The following is a 23332-nucleotide window of genomic DNA, read 5'->3' as shown; positions in this document are numbered from 1 at the left end:
TCAGTGAACAACTAAGGAGCTGTGACAAAGAATTGATGCTTCTCATCTCTTTCTTCTTGTCTGTCTGTCCCTATATGTCCCTCTCTTTGTGTCTCTCTCTGTCTCTGTCACAAAAATAAATAAATAAATAAGACTAAAGAAAGTAAACTAGGGATGAAGAAAAAGCAGCAACATAGGTCCCTGGGGTGGGGGATAGGTCTGCTTTCTAGCTACCCTGATGAGTTCTCTGGCTATCTCCAAATGAAATGTGGCCATTCAGGCTGAACCAGCAAGGACACCTCCTGAATCTCACTTGCATATGACAGACCTGCACATGAACTGGAATGGGCCTGTCTCTCTGCTAATTTTCTGCCTCTGCTCCTCCAGACCTTTCCTTTCTCTCCCTCCTGTCCTGCTGGATCCCAATCCCTCTCACATCCTGTTCTCTCACTCCTTTTCCCCTGCTTCTTGCCTAACCTGCTTTAATGTGCTTTATGCCCTCTGTAATGAGGAATATGCACTTTGGGGTTCTGTTTTAATCTTTCATCCATTTATAGTCTATGAAAGAGAGCAAAGTGGGATCTGTGGTCATACGCATTTGGGAGAAGGTGGTTGCTATTCAACTTAACCAAAGCATTAAGAGGAAATTGAGAAAAAGAAAAGATTCTAACCATGAGCCCTTTGTTTCAGCCTACAAGGAAAAAATGAAGGAGCTGTCCATGCTCTCCTTGATCTGCTCCTGCTTCTACCCGGAACCTCGCAACATCAACATCTACACTTACGATGGTGAGTTTTACAATCAACATGCCTCTCTGGCAGCTCGATCATTTGGGAAAGCCTGAACCCATTTGTTTCTCCCTCACAACTCCCGATATACTGTACTTCAATCAGTGTTTGGTGGACCTCACTGTTGACTTGCTCTGCCTAGCTATTATGCCTCATTGGTGGCCTGTTGCTGAAACGGTTTGAATTTGGTGCTAATCACAGCATACTGACATCTCTGAAGAAACACAGCTGAGTTGTTACTGCAGCCATCTCTAACGTATCAACATCCACAATATGTCCGAGGCTTTCTTTTGCAAATAATGTCATATGCTAAGCGAGGGGGAAAAAATGCTTTCTACTTAGAAAACTCAGGAGAGAGGATTGACAGCCATCACAGTGATTGCCTTAGTATAATCTTTATAAAGTCCCCAATAGGTGATATATGCATGTCAACAACCTCCTAGCTTCCAATAACAAAAGCGACTTACAACAGAGGCCCCAGATAAAGAGAATTGAAAAGGAAAGGCCTCCAGAGCTGTCTGGCTATGAACCTTTTCCACAGTGTGATCCATTCAGTCCAACTTATCCTGGTTCATTCTGCTTCTTCCTGGCTCTGCCACTAGCCACGTGACCTCTGGCAAGTCATACAGGTTCTGCAGCCTCGTTTAATGGGAGTACCTTCCTCCCAAGGGTGTTGTGGGGTATAAAAGGCTTCATACAAGTTAAACACTTAGCACCAAGCCTGGCCTCTTATAAGTATCCTGAAATTGTAGCTATTACCAAAAATACCATCCTCATCCTCAATTCAGTCGATATACTCCAAATGTCTGGCACAGGAACATGTCGCTGAAGCCTATTCTGCTGGCTGTCTGGCTCACAATTATTTTTCTTTTCTGCATGGGTGAAGAAAGGCATTCAAGGTCAGGTGACGGATCCTGCTTAGTTAACCCCTCTGTGCCTCTAAAGCAAGAACTCCAAGGTGTTTTCTTGTGAGAATGTTTCTACCATGACACAGCATCATAAAGGCTAATCCACTGTTTCATAAGGAAATGTCCCCTGTGTGAACAGGTTTCAGTTTTGGCCATTCTCATTAGAATGCAGGCCCAGTGCCCACATTGTGCAAGTTCATCCAGTCAACAAATAAACGACACAGATCCTTGATTCGCTAGATTCAGCTGTGACTCGTAATCCCTTTGTGTCTCCTGAGATTCTGTTATCTCACTATGTGTTGTCATTAAGGCTCTGAGGTGGACCCAGCTCAAGCAGCACCCGCCCCCCCAGGAACTCAGGGCCTAGAAGAATGTCACACTAAACAGGTCAGTGAAGAGAGCGAGTATGGCCCTGCATTGAGACAGAGGATGTGCAAGGTGTGCCGCCGAACAGAGACGACCCAGCGATTTCAGCTGACTCAGGGATTAAGGGGCAAGAAGAGTCAGAGGTTATGTTAAACTCAGTCTTAGAATTTGAACAAACAGCACAACATCTCATGGTCTGCTTCCTAAAAGCATTGGTAGAGAACTTCAAATGTTCAGTCTTCAGCCTTGCCTTGCATAACTTGAAGTATTTATTGCAGACATGGTATCTAATAATTATTATTACATAATAATAATAATAATGGTATCTAATTATTATTATGATGGTGATGATTATGATAACAATTATGTAACATTTATCATCATTATTATTATTATTATAGTTTACATTTATACACAATAAGTGTTGTGGCCTGGGCTTTACATTTAGTATCTTTTATCTTTTCTTTTTTTCAACATCTTGACAATTTAATTGTTTAAAAGAGCTTTCTTTGTTGAGCTATAATTGACATAGAAAACACTGCACAAACTTAATGAATATAATTAATTTGGACTGGTAAGTCTTATTTTTTAATGTTTACAACAATCTTATAACGAAAGGGCTCTCTGGAGCTCCATCTTTTAGGTGAGGAAGTAAAGCTGAAAGAAGCTGCCCAGCTCCGTGTCACACAGCCAGGAAGCCGTGTTCACCACTGGGGTGCAAACAGCGCAGTTCTGATTCCCGAGCCTCTAACCTAAGCCATTTAGAATCCCATCACCTTATCAAACAAGCCATTTTTATTTGCCTGTGTTCTTTTGCCTGAAACCTTTTTTCATAAGGTCCTATAATTTTTATTGAATTTTATTTATAACACAAGTACAAACTTGGATGCCTTCAGGAAAATTTTAAACATTTTTACAGTTATAAAACAAAATCCTATCTCCTATCCAATGCACATACTGAACTGGTTCTGTGTACATCTCCTGTTGGCCTTAGAGGGTCTGCTGGCAGCTCCTCTCCACACGGATCTCACCTGAGAACTTGCAAGTGCGCTAACCAGGCAAAAGAACTTGAAGGAAGCATAGTATTCGCGTCAAGAGAAGTAACCCTTTTTCTCTGCTCCGCTCTAGTCGGAACTCACCTGGACACCTGGCCAGCTTGGTTGCCACAACTTTAAAAGGACATTAAGAATTAGAGAGCACCTGAGTGTTAGGAAGCAGTGTGAGGTAAAGATCCAGATGTCATTCTAGGCCACTGAAGGTGGTTAAACCCGTGCGCACAGAACTTGACATGAACAAAATCACCGCTGTTTTCCAACCCCTGAGAGGGGAGGCACAGCAGCGAACGGCACACAGCCCGGCTCCGGGCAGGTTCGGAGAGTAAGGCCCCCGGGCCTGAAATGAGAGGGATCGTCTGGGCTCAAAGTAAAATGACTCACCCAAAAGTGAGAGTTGTCTGGTGAGCTTTTAAGAAATTATCTTTTCCTAAGTGCTAAGTTGTATAATCAAAAACACCCTGGCAGGTGCCATCATTCTATTTATGTATAAATGAGATTATGTTGTAAATCAATTACGCAGCATTCAAACCTGAGAGTCTGTTAATCTGCTTATCTCTCACACCTAAACTGCTGGTGAAGAAAACGGCTAGCCTTCTTCAGTTCCTAGACATTTCTTAAATGTACACAGTGTGTGACTCAGCTAGGCAGATGTGGCCCCTCCCTCCTCCAACAGGATGACTTTCTCTAGGCTCCTGTCTATAGCTGAGACATCCTGAAGGAAGATGCTCTAAGAAGCAACAACCTAGGAGCAATGATACTGCAGTGGGATCTCGTCTTCTTGTCCCTATTAGACTGTAAGCGCCTTGAAGACAGGGACCCCATCACCGAGTCCTCCCCACTGTGGATGCTAAACATGCTTGATGATGACTCTGGTTGACAAACACACTGAAGGGTATACACCAGGAAATGACAGGATGCTTTGCACATGAGCACTGCCAGGCCCGGTATTTCCGACCTCTCAGGGAGCTACGTTCGTCCTAGTGGCTCCTGTGATTCCCAGCCACAGGACTACATATGGGAACTGGAGAACTTTGTTGCTCTCTTCATCCTTTAGCCTGAAAATGCCTGCAGCCATGGTCATTTCCACACACAAGAATATTTACTTGATTTTCATGTGACACTCATATTTTATTCAAAAGGAAAATAAACTTTAGATTAAAATAAATTCAGGCTATTTTTTTCCTAAGTATGCCTGCCATGACTCAACTTCCTATGGACATCGTTGAATTCCCCAACACCGTAAATATTTATTCTTTTAAAATATATCCGTACAGTAGCCTAATGGATAAGGCATTGGCCTCCTAAAATATATCTGTAATTATCCTGAAGAAAGAAGTCTTATATTTTCAAAACAAGGTAGAGCAAATGGTCCTGTGAAGCGTTTTATTCCTGTTTAACAGAACAGCAATGCCATTTTCAATTCCAGGATTCAGGTTATTAAAATAAGACCATGTTTCATGCTCTGTGTGTTTAACACTCTCAAATATTCATTTCTCAGACATGGAAGTGAAGCAAATCAACAAACGTGCCTCCGGCCAGGCTTTTGAGCTGATCTTGAAGCCACCATCTCCCATCTCCGAAGCCCCTCGAACCTTAGCTTCCCCAAAAAAGAAAGACCTGTCCCTGGAGGAGATCCAGAAAAAACTGGAGGCTGCTGAGGAAAGAAGGAAGGTAACTTTTCCGTGCATTTTTTTTAAATTTTATTTTTTATTATAGTTGACATACATTGGAATAGTTTCAGGTGTATAACATAGTGAGTAGACACTTATATACCTCTCTCTCTCTCTCTCTCTCTCTCTCTCTCTCTCTCACACACACACACACACACACACACACACACACACACACCTAGGAGAGGTTCCAGAGGACAGTGACACCTGAGTACATGCAGGTCTTCAATAGACCTAGAATCAGCAGACGTCAAGTAAAGTTTGCTGCTTTTAGACCAGCGAAAGCCAGCTCAGAAACTAACAGAGCTTCAGTGCCCTGGTGACCCTCCCCCATTTGAGTCCCTTGTTATAGAAGTTGCTGTCCCCCAGGATGGGCACCAGGAGCTTGCCTGCCCTCCTCAAGGCTTTGCTACCTGCCCTTAAAGTTGCTCCTCCCACGATCAAGACCCTCTCTGGGATCTATGCGTGTCTTCCTGTACTCACTTCTAAGCCTTGATGGTTCTTTTTTTCTTTTTTTCCATTGGTCCCTGTTTATATTATATAATTTTTTTTTCTTTTTGCCAAATTTTAATTTTCGACAATCTGGCGACTAAGAAAAGCCAAGGGTGTTAAAAATGGAGGGCACTCAGAAGCCCTGAGGACTTTATACACAGAAGTTATGTCTGAATACACCTGTACCAACACATGATTGTGAGAGGCCATCCCATCGGGACACCTTTAATCAGCCCAAATGGAATTTGTTTAGGGGTAGTCAGCCTTTTTATACCTACCGCCCACTTTTGTATCTCTCTTAGTAGTAAAATTTTCTAACCGCCCAACGGTTCCACAGTAATGGTGATTTATAAAGTAGGGAAGTAACTTTACTTTGTAAAATTTATAAAGCAGAGTTACAGCAAGTTAAAGCATATAATAATAATTATTTACCAAGTACTTTATGTTGGATTTTCACTAAGTGTGGCAGAATAAATCTTTATAAAACAACTTACTATAGTTAAATCTATCTTTTTATTTATCCTTTGGTTGCTCTGCTACCGCCCACCATGAAAGCTGGAACGCCCACTAGTGGGCGGTAGGGACCAGGTTGACTATGTTATCTTTTACACTGGCTTTATCATCATGTATTTTTAGAACTGTTTAGTCACTAAGAATATCCTCCAAGCATAGTCTCATGATTTGAATGGAAATTTTGCATTTATAAAAATTTTAATTTTACTAAGATATTATCTCTAAAAGCCAACCTAGTAAACACCTCTATGGGATAGTTACAACAAGAATGAAGATAGTTTTTCTTCTAAAGACTGAATTTTCTAACAGGGAGTACAGGAAAACCCCAAATGCATGTGTGTGCGTGCATATACACACACACACATACATACATACAGATAAATACACACCTATGTAGTCTCAAATAACAAGGATCAAAAATTAGAAATTCTCAGGTTAAATTTTCTGAACTAGAAAATACTTTTTTGTTTTAACTTTTGTAGTTGAAAAAAATCTTCCTGTATCATGCAACACACCAATCATGATTTCAGTTTTCACTAAAGAGTGAGTCTCCAAATGTCTGTTGAGTATTTATTTCTTTACATATATGTTCATTGTATTTCCCCAATTACTGTTGTTATAGAGAAGAATTTTAAAAGGAGAAAACTAGTTACTAATCAAGTATAGGTCCAGAAAGTTGCTTTAAAAATATAAATATTTATTAGCTTTTTTTGGTTGTTATTTATAGCTTTCCTATCATAGTAAAGCTGAGTTAACTTGTTGAGTGCCAGTCCATCAAGACTTTAAACAAATAACTATGACGGTAGGGAGCATGCTGCACTCTGGGCAGTGTAAGCCCTCGCCCGAGCCTTGGCATCTTAGAGGTCACACGTATCAGTCATGGGCTGACATGTGCAGTGCTATGACTTGAATAGAATCCAAACTGAGTGACTGAGCTAAAATGGGAGCTTAGAGATTAAAATTCAACATCATGGTTCAGGATATTGCTGGTGATTCTAGGTTATGCATTTAATTTGAAGAAAATTATTCAAGGAAAAAGAAAAACAATAAGGATAAAAAATATTAACTCAGAGCTTTACTAATCAGCTACTCACTGATTCTAGTAAAATTCCTGCCCCCTAACAACAATAGTTTATCAACAATTATACATTAATGCACTTGAATTGAACAAGAAATTGGCCGCATGGCTAAAAGACATCTGCACATGTGATCATCCAGTATTTACTCCCAGGAAAATGTTCTTTGAACCCTTTGAAATCAGTATTCCATCGCATCTTTGGTATAGCTTGTTTTTAAATTTTTCAAAGCAAAAAATCATTATATAGATTATGTCTTCATAGTAGGTCTTTAGTTAGAAGAAAATACAACTAATTAACAGCAAGTACCAACCTAAAAATATCATTCGTTGATTTTATTCCATTGGGTCGTACTGACTTATCACTCATTTGAAGAACTGCTCATTCTCTCGAAAAGCCTTCAGCAAGTGAACATAACTCAGCAATTATCAAAATGAGGACATGCATATAACCAAAACCCAGCTCAACTAGCTAAAACAAGAACAAGGTCTATGACTAAAAAAAGTCTAGGACAGGTTGCAGCTTCAGGAGATCAAGCAATATTGTCAAGAAACTTTCTTCTATCTTGTTCTAGTTGGTTTCAACAGCAAGAGAGTTTAGCAATCCCTGTGGCCAAGGGGAGGCAGCACTTCATTTGGCTACCCTGGATCACAGGATCACCAATGACCCACAGAGAAGTTAAGATTTCTGAGGTTAGAAGTGAGGAGGAGTGATACCCCAAAAGGAAACTGAGGTGTTCTTACCTGAAGAAAGGGAAATGGATCTTAGACAAGAAAAATTGCAAGCACCCAGTTTTTAATCAAACATTTAGATGACCATTAGAATAATTTTTTAGCTCATGCACTATTCAATTTGTAATTCTCTTCTTTAGGCCCGCTGACAGCCCATGTGGCTATTTTGATATAATAAGAACAAAAAAAGTGATCGATGTGGGTATCTAGACCAGCACTGTCCACCAGAAATATACTGTGAGCAGTAAATGTATTCTAAATTTTTCTAGCAGTCTTGAAACTAGCCACACGTGGCTACCGAGCAGGATGGCACAAGATTAGACCAGAGCACTTGTAGTGAGCCATGGGGAACGTCAGGCCTAACTTTTTCAAATTGGTGCCAGGTAATTATTCAGATTCAACTTTGTTCTTTTTTCTTGCATATTCTCTAAGAATTCCATTGACATAAATTTATAAAGTCGAAATGAAACTTCCATGCGATGATTGCAATCTTACCATTATCAGAACCAACCCGGGTGGAGTTGAGGACCCTTTGTAAGTGAAAGGATCTTCTAAATCCCACACTTTCTTCCTTGCCTGACGAGGTCTCAGTTTTCATGTCAATTCCTTGTTGTGGGGAGGGGGCTTCTCCAAGCCTAGTTTTTACTTGTCATTCTCTCTCATGGTTCTCAGGTCTCTTTTCCCTTTGTCACCCTTGGCACAATTGATAAACATGTTTATCTGCATATTTATTTAACCCTATACCCCCCCTATAAATTATAAACTCCATGAAGGTAAGGATTATATCTTCTGCTTAATAGTGCTTGGCCATAGTTAGTACTGTGAATATTTTTAGGTGATCATTCGCAGAGCAAAATGTTAATGTGGCAATGTGTAACTTGTCTTGACTTTTTATTTCCTTCTCTCATTCTAAAACAAAATAATAGTCAATAAGCTTCCAAATGACATCTTCTGATATTGCATTAAATAAACTCTACAATCCAAAGAATTCTTTGTCTGGGGAAAATCACTCAATCAACACATATTTATTGAGCATTTTTATTTGATAGGCACTGTTCCAGGCATTAGGGAGACTCTCATCGATCTTACATTTCAATGGGGGAGAAATAGCAAATATAAATATATATATGTCATTTCATAGTAACTGAAGGAGGACAAAGGAAACTGTTAGTACTGGAGTGAAAGACTCTATTCGTATGGGGTGGTCAGAAAAGGCCTCTTGAAAAGGGGAACATTTGAAGAGAAGCATGAGGTCCCTAAAATAGGTTAATAATTTGTTCTGAGTAAAATCATTGTAACCATACCTGAATAATAACACAAGTTACACAATTCAGGGAAGATTCAAGGGCACAGTTGTGAGAGTAAAATTATGCTCTGATGCTTCTCATAGAGTTCTGGAAGTTTTGAAACCACTGAGCAAACATAGGTTACTGACAGAGGCAGATTTAATGACGGGTGCACCGGGCACGCACCCTGGGCCCCGACTTCAGAAGGGCCCCGCAAAACCCCAACTTCACAGTTTTTTCTAATGACACCAAGTTTGGTTTCATATGTGCAATTTTAACATTAATAGTACATAATAGGCCCTGGCCAGTTGGCTCAGCGGTAGAGCGTCGGCCTGGTGTGAGGGGGACCCGGGTTCGATTCCCGGCCAGGGCACATAGGAGACGCATCCATTTGCTTCTCCAACCCCCGCCCTCCTTCCTCTCTGTCTCTCTCTTCCCCTCCCACAGCCAAGGCTCCATTGGAGCAAAGATGGCCCGGGCGCTGGGGATGGCTCCTTGGCCTCTGCCCCAGGCGCTAGAGTGGCTCTAGTCGCGGCAGAGCGACGCCCCGGAGGGGCAGAGCATCGCCCCTTGGTGGGCAGAGCGTCGCCCCTGGTGGGCGTGCCGGGTGGATCCCGGTCAGGTGCATGCGGAAGTCTGTCTTACTGTCTCTCCCCGTTTCCAGCTTCAGAAAAATACAAAAAAAAAAAAAATAGTACATAATATTTTTTATTTATTTAAAAATATGGTTAATATGTATTTTTATTTTCCCTCTTTTTTTCAAGGGGCCCAATATTTTCTTCTGTGCCCAGGGCTTCAACTGACCTTAATCCCCCTTTGATCACTGAGGAATATAAAACATTTTCTTTCCTGACCAGGCAGTGAGTGGCACAGTGAACAGAGTGTCAGACTGGGACGCAGAGGACCCAGGTTTGAAACTCTGAGGTCGCCAGCTTGAGCAAGGGCTCATCTGGTTTGATCAGGGCTCACCAGCTTGAGCCCAAAGTCGCTGGCTTGAGCAAGGGGTTACTCTGTCTACTATAGCCTCCCAGTCAAGGCACATATAAGAAAGCAATCAATGAACAACTAAGGTGCTGCAATGAAGAATGGATGCTTCTCATCTCTCTCCCTTCCAGTCTGTTTGTCCCTGTCCCTATCTGTCCCTCTCTCTGTCTCTATCACAAAAAACAAACAAACAAACAAAATACGAAAGAACTCTTACCTTACTTGATGGGAATGGCAGCTTTTGTTCAGCGAAATGCCTGCTTTAAAAAGCCAGGTGCCTAGAAAACTAATTAGAGTTAGATAAATAGAGACAGTGCTCTAGACTAAGGGAGTGATTCCAGAACTGAGATGCCCAAAAAGGAAACACAGGAAGTGTGTTTTTAGGGCGGTGGGTAGACCAGCTCTCTGAACTGATAGATGGGTGTGGGAGGTGGGGGAATAGAGAGGTGAGATTGTGGAGGGCCTTGAATGCCAATTTAGGTGCTCAAACTCTATCACGTGACAAACAAGGAGTCACTGAAAGCTTTCAAAAACACACAGCTCTCAGCCCTGGCCGGTTGGCTCAGCAGTAGAGTGTTAGCCGGGCGTGCAGGAGTCCCGGGTTCAATTCCCGGCCAGGGCACACAGGAGAGGTGCCCATTTGCTTCTCCACCCCTCCCCCTCTCCTTCTTCTCTGTCTCTCTCTTCCCCTCCCGCAGCGAGGCTCCATTGGAGCAAAGATGGCCCGGGCATTGAGGATGGCTCTGTGGCCTCTGCCTCAGGCGCTAGAATGGCTCTGGATGCAACAGAACGATGCCCCAGAGGGGCAGAGCATTGCCCCCTGGTGGGCATGCCAGGTGGATCCTGGTCGGGCGCATGCTGGAGTCTGTCTGACTGCCACCCCGTTTCCAGCCTCAGAAAAATGAAAAAAACAAACAAACAAAAAAAACACACACAGCTCTCTAACCCGGCCCAGTGGTCAACTACATACTCATTGCCCTGGGCCCATCCCCTCCCCCACATGCTATAAATTTTTAAATATTCTGCCTACCAAACACACTACAATTAAACGGATACTTATAAATTCTTTTTGTCATGGTTATAATCAAAGGAATAAGTAACTGTCAGTAACTACAATTTTCATAAAATAATAAGCACTTTCCACTAAATTGATATGATTCTAACTCAAAATAGAATAAAGATAGACTTAGACATAGATATGAAATATGATTTCTTGATATGCTTTTAAGACATAAGACAGCGTATGAGTCCTCCTCCCCCTCCATTAGTACCCCTGAACAGCCTGCTTCTGAGCGTTCAGGGGCCCCATCAGGGAAACAGTGGCCGAGGCTGTGCTGCTGGGGCAGTGGTCGGCAAACTCATTAGTCAACAGAGCCAACTATCAACAGTACAACGATTGAAATTTCCTTTGAGAGCCAAATTTTTTAAACTTAAACTAAATAGGTAGGTGCATTGTTATTAACTTAATTAGGGTACTCCTAAGCTGGCCTTTGCACCCGCACTCAAGGGGCCAAAGAGCCACATGTGGCTCACGAGCCGGGGTTTGCCGACCACTGTGCTGAGGTTTCCAGATTTACCACTGCCAGGTTTCCATAGAGATGGCCCACATGGGCCTGAATCCACTTTGTGTCAAGTGTTTGATGGTTCCCCAGGTCCTCACTTCACCTGCTGATCCCATTACTGCTCTGACCATCTGGTGTCAATATTGGACCATTCCTTTAAACCAGAATTAATGTTCCATTGATGAGTTCGTGGGAGTTTATTATTTTTAAAAAAAAAATCAGACTTTTCTCTGCTTTCCCTCCATTTTTTATTATCTCTGGAAATCAGTGTTCACTTCCATGAAACCACCTTATCTCCTGAGGTTAGCTTGAAGCGCATATTTTGAAATCAAAGTTTCATACTACAACTGACCCACATGGGTGAAATAATAGGAACACTTTAATCATCCATTAATCCATCTATTCATCCATCCTTCCACCTATCCATTTATTCATTCAACAAACATTTATTTAGCGAGAGGCAAAAGAACTAATCTAAACCATACATCCCAGCTAACCCAAGACAATTCCAGCTTATTCCTGCTGTTTTGATATCATTATTATTTATTTCAATCTTATTAGTGTTCCCATTTGGACAGTAAATTATATGAATACCCTAACCAGGGGTCTCAAACTCGCGGCCTGCGGGCCACATGCGGCCAGCGGGCCCGAGTTTGAGACCCCTGAGCCAAGCACAGTATTTAAAAGTGTTTTTTAAAGTATAGTGGTTAAGATCACGTGGTTAAGGGAATACCTATGACTTAAAGTCAGTTTCCATCACTTGATCACTGTGTGACTTTGAGCAAGACACTAAACTCCATCTGTCTTATTTTACCCATCTGTAAAATGGGACAAACAATAGGACCTACACTGTGAAGTCATTGTGAGAATGAGAGGAATTACTTACTCTACATAAAGACACATCACAAGCACTGTGAAGCACGGTGAGCTGTGATTGTGTAAAAACACGTCCAGTTCCTGACCTCACAGATATGATGGTCTAACAAAGAAGTCTCTCATTAATGTAGATGCTGAAGTGTTACTGTACAATGTCTTTCATACATACTTTGAAATATTGAGAATACTTTTCACATTGTAAAGAAAGACAGTTTGCTAGATAACATATATAAGTGGCTTGAAAAAATTGATGTTCTGAAAAAATAATGAAAACTTAAAGATTTAAGTGGCATGGATAAAAATCTCCTGCTAAAATAAATTAAATTAAAAAGAATGCTATTCACGCCTGACCAGGTAGTGGCGCCATGAATAGAGTGTCAGACTGGGACAGAGAGGACCCAGGTTCGAAACTCCGAGGTCACCAGCTTGAGCTCAGGGCACTGGCTTGAGTGTGGGATCATAGACATGACCCCATGGTTGCTAGCTTGAGCCCAAAGGTCACTAGCTTGAAGCCCAAGGTCGCTGGCTTGAGCAAAGGGTCACTCGCTCTGCTATAGCCACCCAGTCAAGGCATATATGAAAAGGCAATTAATGAACTACTAAGGTACTGCAATGAAGAATTAATGCTTCTCATCTCATTCCCTTTCTGTCTGTCTGTCCCTGTCTATCCCTCTCTCTGTCTCTGTCTGTCTCTGTCAGAAAATAAAGATAAAAAAAAAGAGTGCCATTCAGATAAGTCCAGTGACATATAATTGCCATAATGATGATATTGGCACAATCACCTCAGTTCAGTCACTAAACCTCTGAAAGAAAGATGTGTTGCTTTTTTTTTTTTTTGTATTTTTCTGAATTTAGAAGCGGGAAGGCAGTCAGACAGACTCCCACATACAACCGACCGGGATCCACTCGGCATGCCCACCAAAGAGCGATACTCTGCCCATCTGGGGTGTTGCTCCGTTGTGGCTGGAGCCATTCTAGTGCCTGAAGCAGAGGCCATGGAGCCATCCTCAGTGCCCGGGCCAACTCTGCTCCAATGGAGCCTTGGCTGCGGGAGGGGAAGAGACAGACAGAGAGGAAGGAGGGAAGGGTGGAGAAGCAGATGGGTGCTTCTCCTGTGTGCCCGACCGGGAATCAAAATCGAACTCAGGACTTCCACATGGCAGGCCGACGCTCTACTGCTGAGCTAACTGACCAGGGCCTGACATGTTGCTTATTTTTTAATAAAATGGCATAAAGGGGATCATTAGTCAGCAACTTTGGTAGACTTATCTTTTCCATTGGTTGGCACCTCACATTGTAGATGGCAATTAAAGTTGAACCCAGAAAAAGACAGGGGGGCGTGCATAGCAATGGATTCTGAACTACAGTGCTGGCTTACTCGCAAGTCAACATTTAGGAAGCACTCTGCTCTTCAGAAATTGTGCCCATTGGCCACACGCTCCTCCCGTGGGTCACTCCCTCCCCCTGTGGCTCTGTGCTGAGGAGCTCACCACAGTAAATGCACTACAGGTTTTAGCAGATGCTTGTTGTAAAGGCCTTTAGATTTTAATCATTTTAAAATTTCTTATTATGCTTCTGATCCTCAGACACAAAGTGAAGGTTGCACCCTTTTGTTTCATACAATTGTATTCAGTTGTCATATTTTAACAAGACATTATTTGTAACTTTGAGTTCATGTGTTTTTTTTTCATTGTAAATAGTAAATCAATAATCAGAGGTATCATCTAACCTATTATAAGGACATCTAGTGTCTGATAAATGGCTCTAGATGGCAAGTAATATATCCAAACAGTGAGAAGGGACAATCCAATAATGAGACAGAAAAATGTGTTTACTTCTGAAGTAAATGAAAAACTAGCCCTACCTAAATGAAGTTTTAAATCTCTTAGGTATACCTAACATAAAGTGAGTTTTATATACCACTTAACTCAAATTTATCTTCCATTTCATTTGCACCATAATTAAACTCTTATACTCAGCAATATAAGAAATGGTAATGAACCTCTTTGGAAAATGTTAAAGTGTTCCTAAATGTACCATAACTCTTCTCTCAGACTCATTATTTTTCCCTCCCCATTCCTCTCACATACTTACACCAGTGATGGTGAGTTCGGCATGAGGGTGTCTACACCAAGAGAAGGCATTTGACAATGCTGTGCCCCTGCAATCACAATGGTGGGATGGAGAAGGGTATTTAGTCTCCCAGAATGTCATGCTGATGCCTCGGTTCTATAAATACTTTGCCTTGACATTTGCATTATATCAGCTGATCTTCTCATGCCCTAATTTTCTACTTCAGCATTTCAGTGACCTTCTATGTTGGGTACAGGCTATTCAGAAATGTCCCTTCATGACCAGATCCTTCTCTCTTGAACAATTTATTTTTAACGGCTTTCAGCAAATCCCACCTGACCAGCCTCCCTGTCAGTCAGTGCAATCAAGATTGTTTTCTGCTAATCTACTCCCAGCAAGGGACATAGTAAGGGGACCTATTCGACCAGGGAGTGAGAACTTGACTTCTAAAAAAATGAAGGCAAAGGCTCCCCTGTTTTAGTAGGTCACGTTTTTATTCTGCATCCTCATACTCATTACCTGCCATGTTTCCATGCACCACCCTTCTGGACTAAATGCCTCTTTGCTCATTGATAGAAGCATTGGGATCCGAGCCAGTTTTCTTCCTTGAGGCTGTGATTGGGACAGTCAGCAAGATGCTTGAGAGAACCGACTTCTCCCAGGAAGGAGGGGACAGGAGGCACAGGCAGTGGGATCTGGGAGCTGGGCTCCGAGTGTGGGGAGCAGAAACATGGTCCTCTGCAGCGGGGGAGGTGGAGGCCTAGGAAGCGAGGAGAGGTCCTCAAGACTGTTAGCTCCTTGCAGACTTGGTTTAAGAGCTGATCACACAGAGGAAGGAAAGACTGAGGTAGGGAGTCACACACATTTTCTCAGTGAGGAATTCATTTCATAACCAATGTCTCATCCTGCAGTTATTTTCCCATGGGGAGCTTTGACTATTAGAAACATAGGTAATGATTAGGTCCTACCAGTGCATTGGCTGAGACAGCAGTGGCGGTAACAGTGCCTTCCCAGGTGTGAGGACAGGCACCCAGGGGGAAGCAGGCCTCAGGGCACCAGGTCTCTGCCACTGTAGGGTGGCCTCACTTGAGAATACTCTGCGCCTTCTGTTTCTCTTCGCCCTGTTAATTGTGCTAATGAAATGCACTTGATACCTAGGCTGCAGAACCTCATGGAGCCCCAGTGGCTGCAAAAGCACTAACACCCCAATTGGAGCATTTCAACTGAGCTAGCACAGCCCCAGCGAAGGCCAATGCCATGGCCGCTCTCCCTCACTGATGGGGGCCTGTGGGGTGCTCGTCCACACAGACCAAGGGTCTCCCACTGAGGCCAGAAGCTCGAAAGAGTATGTGTTGCTCTTTTAGCCTTTAATTCCAAGGGTTTTCTTTCTCAGGCCTTTCTCCGTACAGTTCCCGGGTCATCATTGGCTCTTTTGCAAGAGAAAAGTAAGAATACAAAGTGCCAAAGTTAACTTGAGCATCTGAAAATTAAAAATTATGCAGTTGCCCCTTGATAACTATCCATGGTTATTCTCTCCACGGAGAAATAAAAAGTAGCCATAAAAGCCAGGTAGCTCCTTGTTGATGCACTGAGGACAAAGAGCAGAAGGGAGAAGAGCAGACTAGCACTCTGCCCGGAAAGTCCACGTGTCTACCAGCCTTTAGCAGAGAGAAAGCCACCCAGGAGCACTGCTTGACACAGAGGACTGTGAGAAATTACATTCTGTCCTGCGTGATTTTGATCTGTTGGGTTTTCTTTGCCAAAACCGCCCCATGGGTTCCTATCCATTCCAAGAGAAACCTGGGTTCCGATCTTACCTCTCGTTCTTGGACACATGGCACTCTTGTTTTGTGATAACCCAGACTTCTCTCTCCCCAGAGAGTTTTCTGGCCTGGAGGTCACATAGATAGAGCTGCATTTTCTGAGATGAAGGATAAGTTGTTTCCTCCCTTTTCTCTGCGGTGCTCGCTTCACTGTGAAGTTTTCTGCCCCGACAGTCCAGGCAGTGGATGAGTAAGGGTGCCAAGGAGGGAGGCAAGACAATGTTGACCATCATCGACATAAGGACTCCTGAATCCACTAATGTCAATAACCAAGGAAGTTTGAGAAAAGATCTCACACACCTGAGGCAGAGCTGTACCAGTAGGTCTCAATGCCATCATCTCCCTCTCACAGGGTGTGGAGTTTCACTTTCAGTAATAACGGCTACCACTTGTTGGGTACTAACTCTTTATTAGACATTGTGTTGAGTCCATACCTTGCAAACATTATCTCATTTGATACTCATAAACAATCCTATGAGATAGGCAATATCTTTATTCATATGCCAAAAAAAACAATAGTTGCATGAAGACTTTTCTGAGAGAAACTTCAAACACAGATACACACACAGTCAGTCTCTCTCTCCGAAACAATTCAGGAGTCCTGGGAGCAGAAAATAAACAAGATCAACGCTTTACCAACAGTCCCACCTAGAGGCAGGAGCATGAACCAGCTAGGAAATAGTTCTCATGTTTCTTCCAGAGAGAGGCTGCACTTGATTTGCAACTTATTTTGTACAGTATTAACATTTTCTCTAGTTTTTCACGTTGGTTTTTTTTTATTTAAATTTATTGTGTTTACATAGATTCAAGTGTCCCATTGAAGACCTTGGTTTTATAGCAAGCTACAATAGAGCAAGAATGTGGCAGGCCTATTAAGATGTCAGGGAAGCCATGATAGGACTAAAGGCTGAACTGGGGCTAGTTCCTAGGATTTTCTGTCTAATCTCCAGTGAGCCACTCAGCATGTTTCTGATAAATGTCTAAATAAACACATGAACAGGGACACTAAGGCTTTCTGATTGTATCATGCCTGGAGAATCTTATCTGAAGATAAGTGTTTGTCCCTTGTCACACTGCATATTGTTTATATAGCAATATTTCTCCAGTAAGAGCCCACACCACTACTATCAACTAAAATGGTTTCCTATGAATGCTTTCGGTGGTATTAATACTTCACAACTGATGAAATATACTTCTGATCTACGATTGTTTAGAGACATTTAATCCTGCGAAGGCCATCTAGGAGGGCCTGCTGTCCCCAGGGAATTACCGAAAAACAATCAGTGGGTAATAATTTAGTCTTAAACCCGGATAGTTCAGTATTAATTAGCTATGCATCGTGGAGGAGAAAATGAATGTGGAAAGAAGTTGAGCATATCCAGGATCACCCAACACAGTCAAAACTGGAACACGGGCCTGATACCAACACCCATGCCTGTGTGGTTTTCAAAAAAGTAGACTGAGAAGCACCTGCATTGTAACCACGAGGGATGCTTACCAAAAAATATAGATTCCTGGGTCTCCCCAAAGAGCCACAGAGTCAGACTCCCTGGAGTTGGACACCAGGCCTCTGCCCTTTCGTCAAGCTCCCTGGTGATTGTTAACATCACCATACAGAACCATTTCTTCATCCCTCCCGCCGCTGCAGCAGGAGAGGCAGAGCCCACAGAGTGGGAAGAAAATGCAGGGGAGAGGGGGGTCTGCCTTTGATGTTTCTGTTCTGACCACTGAGCAACCACAGGGCTTCAAAGATGACCCAGGTGACCACAGAAAGGGACAGAGAGGTCAGAACAAGGGCTTCCTGTGGTCAGAAGCCACGTGGACATTAACTTGCACAATATCTCCAAAGATAACTTGGCACCGGAAAAAAATGGCTTGGGGAGGGTGAGGGGGTTTGGACTAGAACAGGAAAGTAGATTTGGTGATTAGATTGGCGAGAGCTAGCATGTTGGGTACAGGACCCAGCCAACAGCCCATGGAAAACAGTGAGGCAGAAAACATGGGTACGTGCCCCAATCCCACCTACTGCCCTCAGGCTTCCACCGTTTACCTCCCAGTGATTAACTACAGCATCCCCTGTCACACAGATGCTTAGCCGCAACTTATAAAAAACAGAAACAAAAACTCCACAGTCAGGGTTAAATATTTCTTCTATTATGACAGCCTATCCGAAACGCTCACAGCTGAAGATCCAGCTAACCACACTCCGTAGAAGGTGCCAGGCTCCATGGGGACAGGAACAGAATGGCCAGCAGTGCCCACGGCTGGGTGCCCGGCACTTGGGCCTGCGTGCGGATGATTCAGACACACATGTTTTTCTCCCCCAGACTCAGGAGGCGCAGGTGCTCAGACAGCTGGCGGAGAAGCGAGAGCATGAGCGGGAAGTCCTGCAGAAGGCGCTGGAGGAGAACAACAACTTCAGCAAAATGGCGGAGGAAAAGCTCATCCTGAAAATGGAACAGATCAAGGAAAACCGTGAGGCGAATCTAGCTGCTATTATTGAACGTCTGCAGGAAAAGGTAACCACTACAGAGTCCTGAGAGGGTGCGTTCATTCAGAAGCGACACACAGCCAGGCGAACGCACAAATCTGAGCATGAGAGACTTGGTGAAAACCTGTCTGTGCGGGGTCTCCCAGTGTAGACTGACCTAGTGGGGCTGCAACGTGAGCCAGGTATGGGGATCCAATAGGGAAGCTGGGATTTTGTCAAACCTTCCAGTAGGGAGTGGAGTTAGGGAGGCTGAGTCATGCTTTCCAAATGTATAAGAGACCGCTATACAAACCCCCAGAGCCAATCTACTGGGAATATTAAATTAGAACTATTAAATACGTCATGCATACATAATATATAATGTTTCATTTTAGTTTAACCTTTAATTAATAATATGTAGCATTAACTATATCACTATTAAGTTGAAGAAACCTATTTGTCGGAAAAGGACAGAGTATTTACTAGCGGTGGGAAGCCCGTCCTCTCCACACAGGAACATCTGCATGGAGAACTCAGCTGAATGACATTGCAGGGAACCAAAGGGACAGGGCAGGTAATGAGGGATGTGCATTTCCTCGTGTTTGGATATCCTGGTGCCTTTCTCCTCGCCACTGAACGTGGCCTCAGTCCCACTGGTCAGGATGGGCAGGGCTGCGGGTCTTCCAGAAAACGTTCTTGCCCTTCTGTAGGCCTCTTTGCTGTCTTTCCAGCCCCCTCCCCAAAAATAAAACTGCTTTTGAAAATGGATAGTGTAGGCCCTGGCCGGTTGGCTCAGCGGTAGAGCATCGGCCTGGCGTGCGGGGGACCCGGGTTCGATTCCCAGCCAGGGCACATAGGAGAAGCGCCCATTTGCTTCTCCACCCCCCCCCTCCTTCCTCTCTGTCTCTTTCTTCCCCTCCCGCAGCCAAGGCTCCATTGGAGCAAAGATGGCCTGGGCGCTGGGGATGGCTCCTTGGCCTCTGCCCCAGGCGCTAGAGTGGCTCTGGTCGCGGCAGAGCAACGCCCCGGAAGGGCGCGTGCCGGGTGGATCCCGGTCAGGCGCATGCAGGAGTCTGTCTGACTGTCTCTCCCCGTTTCTAGCTGCAGAAAAATACAAAAAAAAAAAAAGAAAAGAAAATGGATAGTGTAGCTGTGTGGAATCTAGTTCTGTCCATTTCCAAAAGCTGGACTGAACATTGAGAAAGAGAATCTTGGAGAAAGGCTGCCTGGATCCCTTTTGAGCCATCACCCTCCCTGCCCATGCTGGGTGCTATAACATGTTAGGCACTAGAGACACAGAGAGACGTGGGACTGCCCTGTCATCGGAGTGCTGAGAGTTTAGACAAGGTAGCCTCCTGCTTTCTGAGTATTTCTTGGGAAGCCTCGTGTCATCTCTTTGAGTTGGCCCATCCCATCTAAGAATCAGGCAGCTTGATCCCGACAGTCTACTGACTCTTTGTTGTCACCCCTATTCTCTGACTACAAATGTCAGGCCAGAACCAAAGGTAATCAGACATAAAACTTAAAAATTTATATATTTAATGTCATGGAGATTTTCCTGGGCCCCAGGTACTCTGAGGGAATTTTTGAAAGCTTTGCCAGGGAAGGATGCGTGAGGCTCTCAGGGTGTGTGAAGTTCAGGGCAACACAGGCAGGAGCCAGAATGGCCACTAGATGCCTTAGTCAAAACCTTAAGTTGAGACGTAATTTATTTATATAAGCTAGTCCTTTTATACTCTCAGACTATATGGCTAGGCTTCACCTGGATGGGTCAGGTCAGGATTTGGTGGAGGCACCAGAAATCAGCCTGCTGCAGGTTACATATGGCGGGACCACAGCAAGCACTTGGCTGAGATGCAGGAGGGCAAAGTTCCACTGGCTACAATTTACACCCTTGACCCTGAACCAGTCAGTCGTACTCCATTTGCCCTCAGCTCCCACTTCCCCACATGACTAAGGAGATGCCAGTGGACAGGGGCTGGTACCATGGAGAGTAGAGAACCACTGTGTTCTATTCAGGACAATTTGTGACTCCCCCTTTATCTCACATCCTAAGCCCTAGGAGACAAATTACATGGTGTTGCTAGGAATGGGGGAGGCTGATCTCACTGCAGCAGGATTCTCTATGTGGCTGCAGAATTTCCCCACCTGACACATTAGGAACCCTGAGCAGTAGCCTCTCTCTTTTCAGACCTAACTGGGTACTGTAATGAATGGTTCACTTTGAAAAAATTAGTTAAAGCAGGTATAATCATTTGAACACTAATGCATACATTCATTAAACATATAACTTTAAGGTTAAATAGTTAAATGTTCATTCACTTACTATCTTTTGATGTAGGCCAGGACCTTTTTGTATCTAATTCTAGCAAAGTGTCCACTGGCAATTATAAAGCCCTTAAAACATTAGGGAGGCCTGACCTGTGGTAGTGCAGTGGATAAAGCGTCAACCTGGAAATGCTGAGGTCGCCGGTTCGAAACTCTGGGCTTGCCTGGTCAAGGCACATATGGGAGTTGATGCTTCCAGCTCCTCCCCCCCCCTTCTCTCTCTCTGTCTCTCCTCTCTCTCTCTCCCTCTGTATCTCCCTCTCCTCTCTAAAAAATGAATAAATAAATAAATTTAAAAAAAAAACATTAGGGAAACATTAAAAACAAGGGGAAACAATATGATGTCTTACTGATATTCTCTGGATTGTTACAGTGGCCATAATATTAAAAAGTATCTTTTGGTCAATGTTTCGACTGAAGACAGGGGTTGTTTTTGGTAAAGATGCTGTTAAGTCTTGTCAGATCTTCTGCCATGTGACATGTCTTAGGTCCTAGGTTTTCCTTTCTTGGGAAACGAGGAAAATGTCCTAAAGGTAGATGTCACACTGGGTTACTTCCAGTCCAGCACAAAACATACAAAAGAGTGGGCGGGTCCTCCTGGTCCTGTGTGGGGCAGTCAGCAGGCTTGGTGACATTGCTCTTCCCTTGTTGTTTAGGAGAGGCACGCCGCGGAGGTGCGCAGGAACAAAGAGCTGCAGGTGGAGCTGTCTGGCTGAGGCAGCAGCGGTCTGGCACGCCCCGCCGCTTGGAACGCCCCCTGCCTCTATCACAATGGGTCATGCGGTATCAGTATGGGAAATGTTTGAAATGGTTTAAAATGAACTCACTATAAAAAGAAAAACAAAAAACAGAATCAAAATAAAAAAATCAATGCGGTCTCTTTGCAGAATGTTTTGCTTGATGTTTAAAAAAAAAATTACCTTGGATCTTATTTTGTAAATACTTACATTTTTGTTAAAAAATACAAGTATTGCATTATGCAAGTTATTTCATAATCTTACATGTCCTGTAACAGGCTTTTGATGTTGTGTCTTTCCACTCAAATGAATTTGCTAGGTCTGTTCTTTTCGAAGCTCCCCACATCTGACTACCTTCCCTGCCCTTTTCATTCTAACAGAAAAATGAGGTCAATAGACAGTCTATGGTGCTAGAAATCCACCATTGCCTAATGACCTAGACAGCTGTCATCTCTGAACTTGACTAAGGCCATCCCTAGACCATACGGGTTATGACTCCACACCAGACTCTCCACGTGTTTGCTCATAACCTACTTACTGCCTAGAAATGATAAAACCAGGCTAAGAATAGCCACCAACCATAGCATTGACATTGGCTTCTACTGGATTATATGCTGCCAACATGCTCTGGTTTTAGAAAGGGGTGGATGAGAAGACAGACACCTGAGATCAATCTGGGTAGAAGCAAAAAAAGAAAAAAAAGAAGACCAAACCTTTAAAGTGCTATGTTTTCCATGGTTCCAAGCAGCCATGAAATCGCTCTTCATGAAATGAGCTTGATTCTCTAGCTTAAGTTCTTTTGATGGAATGAATTAATGTGTCGGGTGGCTTATTTGTGGATGCAATGATTGAGGATGTTCGTGTTAGGCTCTTGCCTATAGTACAAGTACATGATGCTACTGAATATTTTCCACTTGGAAACTGTGAGCTGGTTGTTGCATTGAAACACACACACACACACACACACACACACACACACACAGAGTCAGAAACACTGCGGACTTCCACTCAAGCTGGTCTTTCTTCCCTAGTGTGAGGCAATCCTGCCCATTTAAACAAACAAAATTACTCCACCTGTGAGGGCTGATGCAGTGGAGGGGGTAGGCGGGGCATTGTGCCAACTAAGAAAACCATCAGATACCCACCGTACCTGTCACAGTTTTGAAGTTGTTTCTCCCCCCAACTCCCAACTCCTGAAGGTTGCTGCCTGCATATTTACTCTTCATTAGTGCTATTTTCCTGTATGTCATTGTGAGCAAGCTGTGATTAATAAAGAATTGGAGTTCTGTGAACTAACAAAGGTTTGGTCTGTTCTCTGGCCCCATCACGGGTCTGACCCCGGAGCTCAGGTTTCAATGGCCAGGGTATTAGCCATCTCATAAGCAAAGAGACACTGGAGCATTTGAGATCTTGCCCCGTGGTGTAGATTGTCAGTTTCGCTCAAACAAGCTCACACACACACAAAAAAATATCTAAAATAAGCAAGCCAACAGATAAACAAGCAAAGAGACAGTACTCAGAGCTTGGAGGAAACCAGCATCCAGCTGGTCCACTTCCCTCTGGAGCAGCAGGCGGCCTTTTCTTTAGCTCTGTCCCTCTGTCAGGCCAACACGGTGG

The 23332-nt window shown here is 43.5% G+C and overlaps 1 protein-coding gene across 1 annotated transcript in view; it reads left to right on the top strand.

The window, feature by feature from the left end:
* The window catches only part of STMN2 (stathmin 2), a 44288-nt gene extending 21273 nt beyond the window's left edge, over positions 1-23015 (top strand). Inside the window, exons 2-5 of the mRNA XM_066378838.1 lie at positions 670-765; positions 4593-4765; positions 18508-18699; positions 21635-23015. Of these exons, the coding sequence (XP_066234935.1) occupies positions 670-765; positions 4593-4765; positions 18508-18699; positions 21635-21694 (521 nt within the window). The 3' untranslated portion in view covers positions 21695-23015. The remainder of the gene's footprint in view (positions 1-669; positions 766-4592; positions 4766-18507; positions 18700-21634) is intronic.
* Positions 23016-23332: the final 317 nt, after the last annotated feature.

This window comes from Saccopteryx leptura, chromosome 3 (assembly GCF_036850995.1).
Source record: "Saccopteryx leptura isolate mSacLep1 chromosome 3, mSacLep1_pri_phased_curated, whole genome shotgun sequence".
Classification (NCBI taxonomy): domain Eukaryota; kingdom Metazoa; phylum Chordata; class Mammalia; order Chiroptera; family Emballonuridae; genus Saccopteryx; species Saccopteryx leptura.
Note: the sequence above shows the minus strand (reverse complement) of the source record. Positions and strands in the feature narration are given on the sequence as shown.